General features: G+C 45.9%; 1 protein-coding gene across 1 annotated transcript in view; it reads right to left on the minus strand.

The window, feature by feature from the left end:
- Nucleotides 1-13,922, minus strand: part of CACNA1E (calcium voltage-gated channel subunit alpha1 E) — a gene marked incomplete at its 5' end in the record, with an annotated part of 230,218 nt that overhangs the window by 108,863 nt on the left and 107,433 nt on the right. The window contains 2 exons of the mRNA XM_082227021.1: nt 68-204; nt 3,459-4,028. Of these exons, the coding sequence (XP_082083147.1) occupies nt 68-204; nt 3,459-4,028 (707 nt within the window). The remainder of the gene's footprint in view (nt 1-67; nt 205-3,458; nt 4,029-13,922) is intronic.

Raw genomic sequence — 13,922 nt, forward strand, 5'->3', positions numbered from 1 at the left:
TCGGGTTCGCTCCTGCTGATAGTCCTGCCTGTCTCCATGGGCAGGTCCCCTAGGAGTGCCTGCTCACTTGTATCCAGGCTGCTGCCATCCTGCTCAGTTGGACTAGCATCCTTGACTTTGTCCAGCTCAAGGTGGCCTTCGGTGGGGCTTGGCTCTTGGGGGGCCGCTGCAAACTCGGCATCTTTGGCTGGGGCTTCATTGGTCCTACATGGAGGAGAAGACAAGCTCACACAGAAAGGAAGTGGCAGAGACCAAGGAACTGCGCTGGTGGGCAGCGAGAAGAAAAACATTGCCTACAGCATTTACATAACGCTTCCAAAGCATTTCCAGATACACCAACTCACAAATCATTGCAAAAGCACTGCTTGCAGGACTTCTGCAAGATGTGCCAGGATCCTGTTGGACAGGTGGTGTAAACACCTCCACAGGGGTAGCCGCGGTAGGCGGTGTACAAACCATATATTTAAAGCACACCTACATCCCCACAAAATAATCCTGAGAGCCATATTCTGTTAAGGGCTCTAGGAATTGGTGTAAATAGCTGCTCTCATGATTCTCGAGAGAGTTGTGATTTATATATATATAAGCAGCCTTAGTTTGCAGCAGGAAAAAAAGTAACAACGAATGAGCAAAATTATTATGGCATGCTCTTTGTTTTTCCTATTGGGGTGGGGTTGACATGGTTTCCCGAAGGTTGCCCTGTAAGATCTGAACTGGGAATGTCATTGCTCACAGCCCCTAAACTATAAAGGTAAAGGGACCCCTGACCATTAGGTCCAGTTGCGGATGACTCTAGGGTTGTGGTGCTCATCTCGCTTTATTGGCCGAGGGAGCCGGCGTACAGCTTCTGGGTCATATGGCCAGCATGGCTAAGCCGCTTCTGGCGAACCAGAGCAGCGCAGGGAAACACTGTTTACCTTCCCGCCGGAAACGCCATTTACCCTCCCAACCTATTTATCTACTTGCACTTTGTGCTTTTGAACTGTTAGGTGGGCAGAAGCAGGGACCGAGCAACAGGAGCTCACCCCATCACAGGGAACCGCTGACCTTCTGATCGGCAAGCCCTAGGCTCTGTGGTTTAACCTACAGCACCACCCGCATCCCTCCCCTAAACTATAGCAGCTGCCAAAGAAAGTTGTGGGCTGGTTTAAAAATAGAGGAGGGGAGAGCGAGAAACTTTAGGCACATCTGCACTCAGCTCACACCATTTGATTGCAAACTTAATTAAAACCAGAATAATTAACACCTCCTGATTTCAGAAATTGGAACAATCATTCCACACAGAAGCATATATCGAAAAACAGTCATCCCCCCTTAAGTGCTTGGATTGTTAATGCTGAATTTTAGTCTGTTAGAATACAACAAGTCAAATTAAAAATAACCTGAAAGTAAAAACCAGGACACCCCGAAGGTTGTTGAACGTTTTCTAGAAAGACCCCCAAAATTGTTGAGCTTTCTTTCGATTGACTTGCCTAAGATCCAGGACAAAGCGCCACATTTCTGAAATTCCCCCCGGACATCATTTCTGCCTTTGAAATCCCGGTTATGTCCAGAAAAATCCAGATATAGGGTAGTCCTAACATACTGCGAATGTGCAAAACGTCCCAGAAACAAAACTGGGAAGAGACCCCATCCACTTCTGAATCCCCTTCCATTACCTGTCCTCAATCACCATTTTCAAGATCTCCAGAGTCCTAAAAATATATTGCTTCATGGTATATTGCTGGTGAATTGTGGGTGCTGCAAGCAACCAGTCACCTGACCAGGATCCAGATTCTAGGACCATCCTTTAAGGTCAGACCTGACTGAACTCTAGAATTCAGATTCGAGGGAAAGCTGCTAATATCAGTTTGCCAGCTCCAACTGCTTAGAAGCTTGCCAGGTGAGCTTGCCAGGCTTTTAGGACAATGGCTTCAGAAACTATTCTGGTTCCTTCAGCCCTCATTAGATATTCTTAACAACTGACTACATTCTTAATGAACTTTCCTCACTGACTGCCAGAGACTGGGGTTGATGCATGTGGAATTCCTGGCCTTGTGTACCAAAATAACTTGCCCAGCCTTTGGGTAATTGGGCAAGGTAAAGGTAAGGGACCCTTGGATGGTTAAGTCCAGTCAAAGGTGAATATAGGGCTGTGGCACACATCTCTCTTTCAGGCCAAGGAGCCGGCATTTGTCCACAGACAGCTTTCTGGGTCATGTGGCCAGCAGGACTAAACTGCTTCTGGCGCAACGGGACACCGTGACGGAAACCAGAGCGCACAGAAACGCCGTTTACTTTCCCGCCACAGCAGAACCAATTTATCTACTTGCACTGGTGTGCTTTCGAACTGCTAGGTTGGCAGGAGCTGGGACAAAGCAACGGGAGCTCACCCCATCATGGGGATTCGAACCGCTGACCTTCTGATTGGCAAACCCAAGAGGCTCAGTGGTTTAGGCCACAGCGCCACCCGTGTCCCATGCATGGTAACTGGGCACCTTGGCTTGGTGGACAGGGGCATTTGCTGCCCATGCTCAGGCAGCAACATATCTTAGGGGCCAGCAATGGGTTTGCAGCATACATAATCGACAGGCACAAGAGCCGAGAAGGGAAGGAGGAGATGGGGGTGGCTGCGTATTTGAGTCTGTGTTCAGCAGCTTTGTTTGATGGCGCTGCTGCTTGTTGAGGAGAAGAACAAATGCACAGATCCATCTATCACACTTTCCATCCCTGCATCTCCGGGCAGCGAAAAATTATTGCTTGCAACGTGTAGCATGGCCAGACCAATAATTAGGAATCTGAGAGGGCACTGTTTTCATGGCCAACTAAAAATGTGTTTGTGTAACTTTGCTTAGAAAGAGGTGCCAAAAGGAAAAAAAAGGTGTCAAACTGCACAGAATGGCATTATATTCTCTGAAAGTAATTCAACTAGCACACAAAGGAAACAAGCCGAGAATTCAAAAGAGAAAAGACTCATACACAAAAGACAGATTTATAATAATATAAGCCTGCCAGCTTTAAGAAAAAATTACGCATGTGCTTCTGCATTGTAGAGAGAGAGATGGTTTTGTTGTACTTTATTTGTTATGGGACAATAAAAATATCTGATTTTTTAATATATATATATATATATATAAATTGCAGATGAATTATCATGTTCTCTTCAGTCCTAGCGCTTTCCCCCTGCCTCTTGTTTTCTGTGCCAGGTGGTTTGGCTCTGGCTTTCAGCCAACTTGACAGCTACTTCACGCCAAAACAGCAGTTTGCACACTCTATGGCCAAGCTAATAACTGCTGTAATTCCTACATCATCTGAACGTGTAAAAATTCTCATTGCCCACCACCCAATGATGATCCAGCATGGCCAGTTAATGACTTCTGGGTTTGTTTGTTTTTACAAACATTATTTTAAACATCTTTTTCAATTCATTATATATCATTTCCCACGTGAGTGTTCTTGGTTTCCCCTTGCGCCCTTACCTTTTCGGCTCCTCGCCAACCACCGACTCCTTTTCGATCAAGCCCTCCTTTTCCTCCTCGTTCTTCTTCTGCTCCTGGTTCTGCTCTCCCTCTGCGGGGCTGATCGCTTCGGGGCCAGCTTCTTGGCTGGCTGACCTGTTCTCCTTGGCTTCCGTCCTCACCCTGCGATGTCGGCTACGCCTCTGGCTTTGCCTGAGCCGGGCCCTGTCCTCAAAGGTCACGCTCGCTCCGCCTTCCTGCTCATTCAGATCACAGTTCCCATGGAAGGATTTGTGGTGCCACGCGCTCTTCTGGTCTTCCTTGCTGCCTGGGCAGGGATTGGAACCTGGGATTTGCAAGGCCGGCCCTTCTTCGTTTGCCCGCTCTGACCTTTCCGTCCGCTCCTCCTCGTTCTTTTCGAGGCCGCTGTTCTCCAGCAGCCTTCTCCTCCGAAAAGCGTTGGCATGAGGGTTGAGCAGAGAAGGATCGTCCTTGTTGATGCCCTCCTGGCTGGACATCTGCATGTGGCGGCGCAGCTGGCTGGTCCGCTGTTCCCACACAGACATATGATGCCTCCTTCTCCTCTCCCTCCTGGGAAAGGAAAACAAAGGGGTTCAGTCCACCTGCGCCCTGCCAGAAACACAAGAATACAAACCAGTACATACAGCATGCACCTGCCACCATTCAAACATCACATACGGAGACTTGATTCTCTGCTCCCCTGCATTTCACAAATAAGACAGCCCAGCCAATGGAATTTCTCAGCCCTTCGAAAATCACACCATCTGCAGGATCTGGAGAGAATCAGGCCCACTTGTATGAGATCCACAGATAACTACAAACCACCCCAGCCCACATGTCCCAAGCGACAGGGGAATGCACATAAAGAAACAGGACACAATCACCAAAACAAAGAAGCTTCTTTTTTTAACAATCCCTGTGATGGGGTGAGCTCCCGTCGCTCAGTTCCTGCTCCTGCCAACCTAGCAGTTCGAAAGCACGTCAAAGTGCAAGTAGATAAATAGGTACCACTCTGGCAGGAAGGTAAACGGTATTTCCGTGTGCTTCTCTGGTTCACCAGAAGCGGCTTAGTCATGCTGGCCACATGACCCGGAAACACTGTCTGCGGACAAACGCCGGCTCCCTCAGTCTATAAAGCGAGATGAGTGCCACAACCCCAGAGTCGTCCACGACTGGACTTAACAGTCAGGGGTCCCTTTACCTGCCCCCGCCCCCACCATATAGCCTAAGTACATGGTATCAGTCTGTACGTTAATTTTAAATAAATCTGCAGTTCAGTTGAGCAAGGAAACATGTGCAAACAGTCATGCTCGTTTGTGTGCTGTTGCGTGAAAGAACAGGGGCCAGACAGAGCCGGCCCATCTAGAAGGCAAATGGGACATTTCCATTACGGCTCTGCAGGGGGTGAGGATCAGCCAGCAGGGGAAGGAAGGGCAGTGGGACCCATGCTCTGGGTGCAGGCAGGGACAGCGAAAGGGGACGCATGCAGTGCCAAGCCTCATTTAAACCACTCTGTCTAGATCAGGCTTCTTCAACCTCGGCCCTCCAGATGTTTTGAGACTACAATTCCCAGCATCCCTGACCACTGGTCCTGCTAGCTAGGGATCATGGGAGTTGTAGGCCAAAAACCTCTGGAGGGCCGAGGTTGAGGAAGACTGTTCTAGCTGCTCAGCACCGGGACTTGGGAGCAAAGTTCACCCCAGACCAGTTAGAGACCCAAAGTCTTATCTTGAGAGCTGAGTAGTGCCTCTCATCTCGTTTCCACCCCCACCCACTAAGGCTGCCATTCAAACTGATTCTCCATGGCACAAAGGGCAACTTACTTGTGAGTGAATGCACAGAGAATCAAACTGCCCAATATTCCCAGATTTTGGCTTTGAGTTTCTTGGGGCTTGAGCGTTTTTAGTGAAGGTGTGCCATCACTCACAAAGCTAAACTCTCTGTGTAGAATTGTGGAGTTGGAAAGGAGAACAAGAGCCATCTAGCCCTTGGAAGGCAAGAAACTTTTGCCCAACTTGAGGCTTGAACCCATGACCCTTATATTGAGAGCTTCATTCTGTACTGACTGACCTATCTGTCATTTCTGGCATGTAATGTTCATCTAGTCTCACGGCCATTTCTCTTGATAGGATATTTCAAAGGGACTTAAAGCTCCGGTGAGATTTCTGTCACGAGAACGCCTGTCTGTAGCATGGACTATTCTGAGGGTGTTTTGTTGGGTTTATAAAATATTGTAAGAACTGCACACAGGAACACTGTGAACAGACAGACGTACCAACGCAGGCATACATACACACACAAAACACACACACATACTGCTTGACACATGTCAGCAAGCACCCACACCCACAGAGTAAAACTTAATTTTGCCTACACAAATATACATAGAGAAATGTGTGTGTGTGTGTAGAAATGTACACACATATGTACACCCTGATAGTGATGTTAAGATGCTTCCTAGGTACACATCGCACCACCACACACAGGCACACAATGCGAACGAACACACACACACTTGTACAAATATAACACGCACAAATTATAGGCCCACACTAATTCACAGGGGGTTGGTTTGCACACGTACCTACATACATATTCACACAACACAAACACAAGGTAACACACACACACAAACCTCACAAAGCAAGTCTTTCACGTACACACACAAAACCTCTCACAACAAGCAGTCACATGCACACATACAGGTTGCTGGTGCGTGGTTCCCACATCGACATGTGGTGTCTCCTCCTCCTGTCTCTTCTGGGGAAGAAAAACGCATGGGTTCAGTCTATGACATTGTCACGCAGTCTCCGCACTCCCGGGGCATACAACTCCACAGATGCTCAAACAGAGAGCCAGGGGTGGTCTATCACTTGTGCACAGATGTCATTCATAATCCACACCTCACTCAAGTACAGTGGTACCTCGGGTTACATACGCTTCAGGTTGCAGACTCCACCAACCCAGAAATATTATCTCGGGTTAAGAACTTTGCTTCAGGATGAGAATAGAAATCACGCGGTGGCACGGCAGAAGCAGGAGGCCCCATTAGCTAGAGTGGCGCTTCAGGTTAAGAACAGTTTCAGGTTAAGAACGGACCTCTGGAACAAATTAAGTACGTAACTAGAGGTACCACTGTACAGAACATTAAATATGAACACAGGAGAGCAGAGGATATCCTCTTCTGCACAGCTAGGAAATGGCCAGTATACAAATATCAAGTACTTGAAAACAATTGCTCTACACTTGCTTATATGCACAGAGAGCTGCATGGGCTGAGGGTCAAAGCTCAGTGGGAAGGTGTATGCTTCTGCCCACCTGAAACCTGAGGTGATCCCCAGCATTTCAAGATAAGGATGGCAAATAGCAATGCTGGTAAAGAGATCTGGACGGTGAGAAAACAAAGGGTGTTTTTTGCTAGCAAGAATGGCTCAGTGGGATCACTCTCCCAAAGCTAAGCAAGTCCAAAAGGGTGGGGCCTGCTTAATATACATAGCTGTTATCTGTTAAAGCAATACATATACATAAATTTCCTCCAATCTAAAGTGACAACACAATACAAATTATACCATGTATGGTCTTTCCTTCATTACCTATTCATTTCCGCAGGGCCTGTAAGACAGAGTTGTTCCACCTGGCCTTTGGCTTGGAGTCAATTTGATTCCCTCCCCCTCTTTCTTTTTTCCTTTCTCCTCCTGTGATGAGGCTGCATTTTAATGTTTTAATGTTTCAATGTTTTAATGTTGTATTTTAATCTTGTTTTTAAGTTGTATTATTATTACTAATAATAATAATAATAATAATAATAATAATAATAATAATACCCCGCCCATCTGGCTGGGCTTCTCCAGCCACTCTGGGCGGCCTCCAAAAAATATTAAAATAATGTGATACATCAAACATTAAAAGCTTCCCTAAACAGGGCTGCCTTCAGATGTCTTCTAAAAGTCTGGTAGTTGTTGTTCTCTTTGACATCTGGTGGGAGGGCGTTCCACAGGGAGGGCGCCACTACCGAGAAGGCCCTCTGCCTGGTTCCCTGTAACTTGGCTTCTCACAGTGAGGGAACCGCCAGAAGGCCCTCAGTGCTGGACCTCAGTGTCTGGGTAAAACGATGAGGGTGGAGACGCTCCTTCAGGTATACTGAACCGAGGCCATTTGGGGCTTTAAAGGTCAGCACCAACACTTTGAATTGTGCTCGGAAACATACTGGGGGCCAATGAAGATATTTCAGGACCAGTGTTATATGGTCTCGGCAGCTGCTCCCAGTCACCAGTCTGGCTGCTGCATTCTGGATTAATTGCAGTTTCCGAGTCACCTTCAAAGGTAGCCCCACGTAGAGCGCATTGCAGTAGTCCAAGTCCATGTTTTGGATGATCAGTGTGCTCTAGAGCACGTTCCAGAATACTCTACAGTGCACTGGAACTTTGTGATAGACACACAGGGGTTCTCTGGCAGACAATTTGAACTGAAAAGATATGTGAAATGGAAATAGGCCCGGTTTTGAAATTATGGGAGTAATGTGGTTGGCTACTTGGCTGCAGCTCCAACCTACTCATTCTGGAAATGTAAGAATACAGAAGACATGGAAGGAGTGCAGCCACTGGAGAATAATCAAGCCCCTACCAACACTTTTGATAGCATGAATAGCGGAGTACCATAGAATGAAGACATCAGAAGCAGAAACCTCAGTGTTTCTGAAAATTTAAGAATCCAGGCCTCCAACATGCAAATAAAAATGCACAGAGGGTGAATTACCAGGATTCACTAAAGAATAGTAACTTCTGCACCTGTAGAATCAACCATGAAGAAAGACACAAATATGTCTAAAATCTTGTATTATATGCCCATGGTGATTGGGGCTTTTCTGTACTAGGAGTGGCAGAAACAGGGGCATCATTTCAAGATTCAAAATGCATGTGAGGGGGGTATATTTCAGCAAAACGTGTATATATGCATATGGTAAGATTCCTGTGTAACGTTTGAAGGCTGATTTTTGCCATTACAAAAAAAAGGATAGTGGATTTTAAGACCAATTTTATGATTCCATTTTAATTCCTCATAATAACTAGAGATACACCGTTCTGAGGAGGGTGGGGGACTGACGACTGCTCCCCCCGTCCCCCCTGGACCTTTGCATGTATGATAGCATGAACATATTGCAATGTGCACACATATATTGTAACACGTTTGTGTTACACGCAATCCCACAAAACCCATTTAATCTGTGAGCACCCATGAAATTCAGCCTCTCAAATACAGCACATCATATCCACATACAAGCCGCAAACCAATCCACCTGGAAACACTCCCTTGTGCCAGAGATGGAAGCTTGTGGGCACCCAAGACTATCACCATGCGCCAAATCCTTGTGGCCAGCACTCCCCCATATCCAGGCCCACACACGCCAAGATGCAGACATTCCAATCCTTTCATACATCAGCATCCAATCTGTCGTGCTTTTCAGCATGCAAGCACCCTTACTCTAGCATAGCCGTGGAACATTCGATTGGGATGTTTGTTACTTCTGGGACTTCTGCTGCCGCAACCAAGAATGGACCGGCTTTCCTTCACTGCCATTGTTCAGAGCTTCTCATAAAACAAGGGAGCTTTTGCATATCACAACCCCCACCTGAAGTTTTGGCTCTCCACCCAGTTCCCAAGAGCTAGTACATGGGTAGGCAAACTAAGGCACAGGGGCCGGATCTGGCCCAATCGCCTTCTCAGTCTGGCCTGCGGATGGTCCGGGAATCAGCGTGTTTTTACATGAGTAGAATGTGTCCTTTTATTTAAAATGCATCTCTGGGTTATTTGTGGGGCATAGGAATTCATTCATTCCCCCCAAAAAATAATATAGTCCGGTCCCCCACAAGCTCTGAGAGACAGTGGACCAGCCCCCTGCTGAAAAGGTTTGCTGACCCCTGAGCTAGAAGGACTTCAGTGAAGCAGCACCACTAAATATTCTTCAAATTCGCTTTGCAGCATTTTTATTACTGCTTCAAAGGTGGAGTACATAGCTGTCAACCTTCCTTTTTTTTTGCAGGAAATTCCCTTATTCCAGCGCCGTTTCCCACTGCTTCCCGCTGCTATCCCGGATTGTTAGATATCTCGTAGACTGATCCCGGAACAGGTGAGGCTGCTGATCTCTTATTTTGGAGGCTGTTGATCCCTTATTTTCAAATCTGAAAGTTGACAGCTATGGTGGAGTGATCTACTGCAATGGAATAGGACTGGCTAACTGCATCTTTCTTCTCAACCTCAAGCTTCTTCCCAAGGATACTCTTAATTTCAGCATTTTCCCTGTGCCCTAGAGGCATGAAGCATTAGACGCAGCAGGTTAGCAGTAGGACATATTTGATGCTGCAGAGCTGAAGCCTTGTTGTTGGCTTCCCCAGCAAACAGCTGATGTAAAAATATTTGCATCCCATGAGTAGACTGCATCACGTGGGCACTTTGCAGAGTAGCATCCCTTTCCCACCAGGGCCACTGAAGCTAGATATGCAATACATTCTGGCTTACAAGCGTGAAATGAGGACATTCTCACAGGGTGGGAGGCAGCCAGAAGGGAGAAGCTGTGCTGGGGCAACTCTACCACCCCAGTAACATATGAATGGGCTCAGGGTCTCTCTGGACAAAGTATTTATGCCTGCTCTCTGGCTAAAGCCTGCACATGGTGGCTGCTTCCAAATGGAAAGCCATTGGGACGGAACAATTCAATGTACCCTCAGGAAAGGTGTGATCCCATTTAAAGGAATCTTACCTGATCTAGTAGATTTGACAAACAAACATGTCGACAGAAGGGTAAAAAAGAGGGACTTGGAGACCAAGTTCTAAGTCAGGGGTCAGCAAACTTTTTCAGCCATGGGCCGGACTATATTTGTGTGGGGGGGGGGATGAATGAATTCCTAAGCCCCAGAAATAACCCAGAGACGCATTTTAAATAAAAGGACACATTCTACTCATGTAAAAACATGCTGATTCCTGTACTGTCCACGGGCCGGATTGATTGGGTCGCATCCGGCCCCCAGGCCTTAGGTTGCCTACCCCTTTCTAGGTGGCTATGATTAGGATTAATTTCCTCAATGATGGAGCAAATCTCTCTCCCCCCCTTTTTTAAAGATGCTGGTGTTGGAATGGAGACAATCTTCCCAACAACTTGATGAACTAAGAACGTTTTCGTTTTCACACTGCTTTTAACCATCTAAACTCTTCCAGCCCTATGAATCCGTGATGCTAAGTGTGCTACTTTCCTGCATCCCTCCCCTCCTAGCTTTGCACGAATGCTTGCAAGTTTGACGCTGCTGAGGTGTCTGCACAGTGCTAAGAATATGCAAAAACGTTCTGGGAAAATGTTGCTCTTCTGATCAAACCTTGTTGAGTTTCCACATCACCTGAAGAGGAACCTCCAAATCAACTTCATATTTTCCTGTCTGGTGGTAACCTAAGGATGCGTAGAAGCCACATGAAAAATGTAGAAGCCTCAACTAAACAGTATTTTGGCTTTCCTTGAAACCTCTCAGATATTTCACCTGAGCGGTAACCACCAAATTTGCTTTAGGCTCTACAGAGGGATTTCTCTTTCTTTTGAATGTGAATGCAATCGGCATGACCATAACAGGTTTTCAGGGGGTGAGGAGAGGGTGCCCTATGATGGATGAGGCCACTCACTCTATAGCAGGCATGTTAGGAGCAGACATTGGACTGACTTCTTTGGCTTTCTGCAAGGCATGCTTCTGATTAAAAGCCTCTTCTTCCTCCTGCTCATCCTAAATAAAAAAAACAAAACAACAACAAACCTATGGTTACATGAAACATACTCAATAAACACACAAGACATAACCAGCTGTACTTTTGAATAAATAAGGTATACTATTCATTGTATCAAACTGCAGATTTCAACGGAAGTCTTATAAAGTCCAACGAAAAAAGCAGAAGGCCCAGTGGATCAGTTCATTCATTCTATAGTCAGTCCATATTACATATGAGCCTGTACTACTGATAAAGCCTAGGATGGTGAAACAAGGCTAATATTCCAGAAATCCTTGTCTCAGACTATGTGAAAGGATTCTGTGGAACTGTAACAACCCTTCATGTGGATTATTGGACTCTATGAACAGACAGGTGGAATAGACACTTATACATGTATGAACCTTATGCATGAACTGACTATAGAATGAACAGATCTACTGGGTCTTCTGCTTTTTTCGTTGAACTTTATAAGACTTCTGTTGAAATCTACAATTTGATGCAATGAATAGTATACCTTATTTATCCTAAATAAAAGCCAAAGGAGCTGGTTAAAAGGGAACATAGCAGAATTCACTATTTTCTCACATGTTATGAGCTTTGTTATAAGAGCAGCTGCCAGGCTGCAACACAGAGGTCTGCATGGTCACATTAAATTCACAGATGTAACAGGCTTCTCCCATCTATCACACCACCACTGCTCTCCAAGTGCTCTGTTTAACAGCTTAAGTACTAAAGTGCTAGAGCAGGCAGGAAAAGGGAGCAGAGCGCAGAGCCCAGGAAAGCTATGGGTGCCTTGTTCCTCGGTGCATCCTGGAATTCAAAGGGACACTGTGCATTTCCAGTTTGCAACCTAGTTATAAGACTGAAAATCACATCCAACTTTCACGAACAGAATTATCGGAGAGGTAACCACAGAGCAAGATGAGACCTGTGGAACCAGAGTTCCAGTTACAGGTAGGTAGCCATGTTGGTCTGCCATAGTCGAAACAAACAAACAAAAAAATTCCTTCCAGTAGCACCTTAGATACCAACTAAGTTTGTTATCGGTATGAGCTTTCGTGAAGTGTGCATGCAGATGAAAGCTCATACCAATAACAAACTTAGTTGGTCTCTAAGGTGCTTGCTGCTGCTGTTGTTTAGTCATTTAGTCGTGTCCGACTCTTTGTGACCCCCTGGACCAGAGCACACCAGGCACTCCTGTCTTCTACTGCCTCCTGCAGTTTGGTCAGACTCATGTTCGTAGCTTCGAGAACACTGTCCAACCATCTCGTCCTCTGTCGTCCCCTTCTCCTTGTGTCTTCAATCTTTCCCAACATCAGGGTCTTTTCCAGGAAGTCTTCTCTTCTCATGAGGTGGCCCAAGTATTGGAGCCTCAGCTTCAGGATCTGTCCTTCCAGTGAGCACTCAGGGCTGATTTCCTTAAGAATGGATAGGTTTAATCTTCTTGCAGTCCATGGGACTCTCAAGAGTCTCCTCCAGCACCATAATTCCAAAGCATCAATTCTTCGACAATCAGCCTTCTTTATGGTCCAGCTCTCACTTCCATACATCGCTACTGGGAAAACCATAGCTTTAACTATACGGCCCTTTGTTGGCAAGGTGATGTCTCTGCTTTTTAAGATGCTGTCTAGGTTTGTCATTGCTTTTCTCCCAAGAAGCAGGCGTCTTTTAATTTCATGACTGCAGTCACCATTTGCAGTGATCATGGAGCCCAAGAAAGTAGAATCTCTCATTGCCTCCAGGTGCTACTGGAAGGATTTTTTTTTTTTATTCTGTGGAACCACTTATGACTCCAATTTTCAGCTGAAACCAGTTGTTTTTGAAATCAAATTCTTGAAGTTAAAGCTTTTAAAAATCTTAACAACACTGCATCACATGAAGGTGACCAGACTGGAACCGACTTCTAAGTCCTGAGACCTCAGTCCCAAGCATGGATACTTGGAAGTAAGTCACATTCATGGAGGCAGCTGCCCATTCAAACTGCCTCCCATTACATTTCAGGCAGATGTGGTCTTTATCATCTTCTCAGAGCCTGTCGAAGACATTCCTTCTTCAACAAGCCTTTTAAGTGGAGTTTGCTTGTCTTTTAAATCCCAGGTTGCCCCTGCATTTAATCTGAACTGTTCTATATCTGAAATTGTTTTATGTGTTATTGTTAAATCGAAGCGATTCACAAATGGAACTCAATAAACAAATGGACATTTCACTATCATCTCTGTTTACAGGCTTTGGAGATTCCTGCGGTTGTTTTTGAAGCTAGAAACTGATCATGAGCCAGCTTTTCTTTTGCAAAGAACAAGAAGTCGAAGTTGTGTTTGTGTGTGTGTCACCCAACTGGCAGCAGGCTTAGGACACTTCACACTCTTCCTAATTGATTTATGGAATTTGCTGCTACAAGATACAGTGATGACCACTAGAGGATTAGGGGGAGTTAAAAGCGGATTAGACAAATTCAGGGAGAATAAGCCTCTCAACTGGATTTTTGCAATGATAGATATACGGTATTTCCATGTTTGTGGCCTGAAAGTTCCTATCACTAGATAACTCCATGTGTGGGCGGGTATAACAGCAGGAAGGAGCTGTTGCCTTCATGCCCCATTCTGGGCTTCCCAGTAGTAACTGGATGGGCATTGTTGGAAACCAGTGGCTGAGCTAGATAGATCTTTGGTCTGTCCCAGCAGGGCCATTCTTAAGCTCTGAAAAGCATTTTCAGCACAC

The sequence above is a fragment of the Podarcis vaucheri genome (assembly GCF_965113315.1).
Source record: "Podarcis vaucheri genome assembly, chromosome: 6".
NCBI lineage: Eukaryota > Metazoa > Chordata > Lepidosauria > Squamata > Lacertidae > Podarcis > Podarcis vaucheri.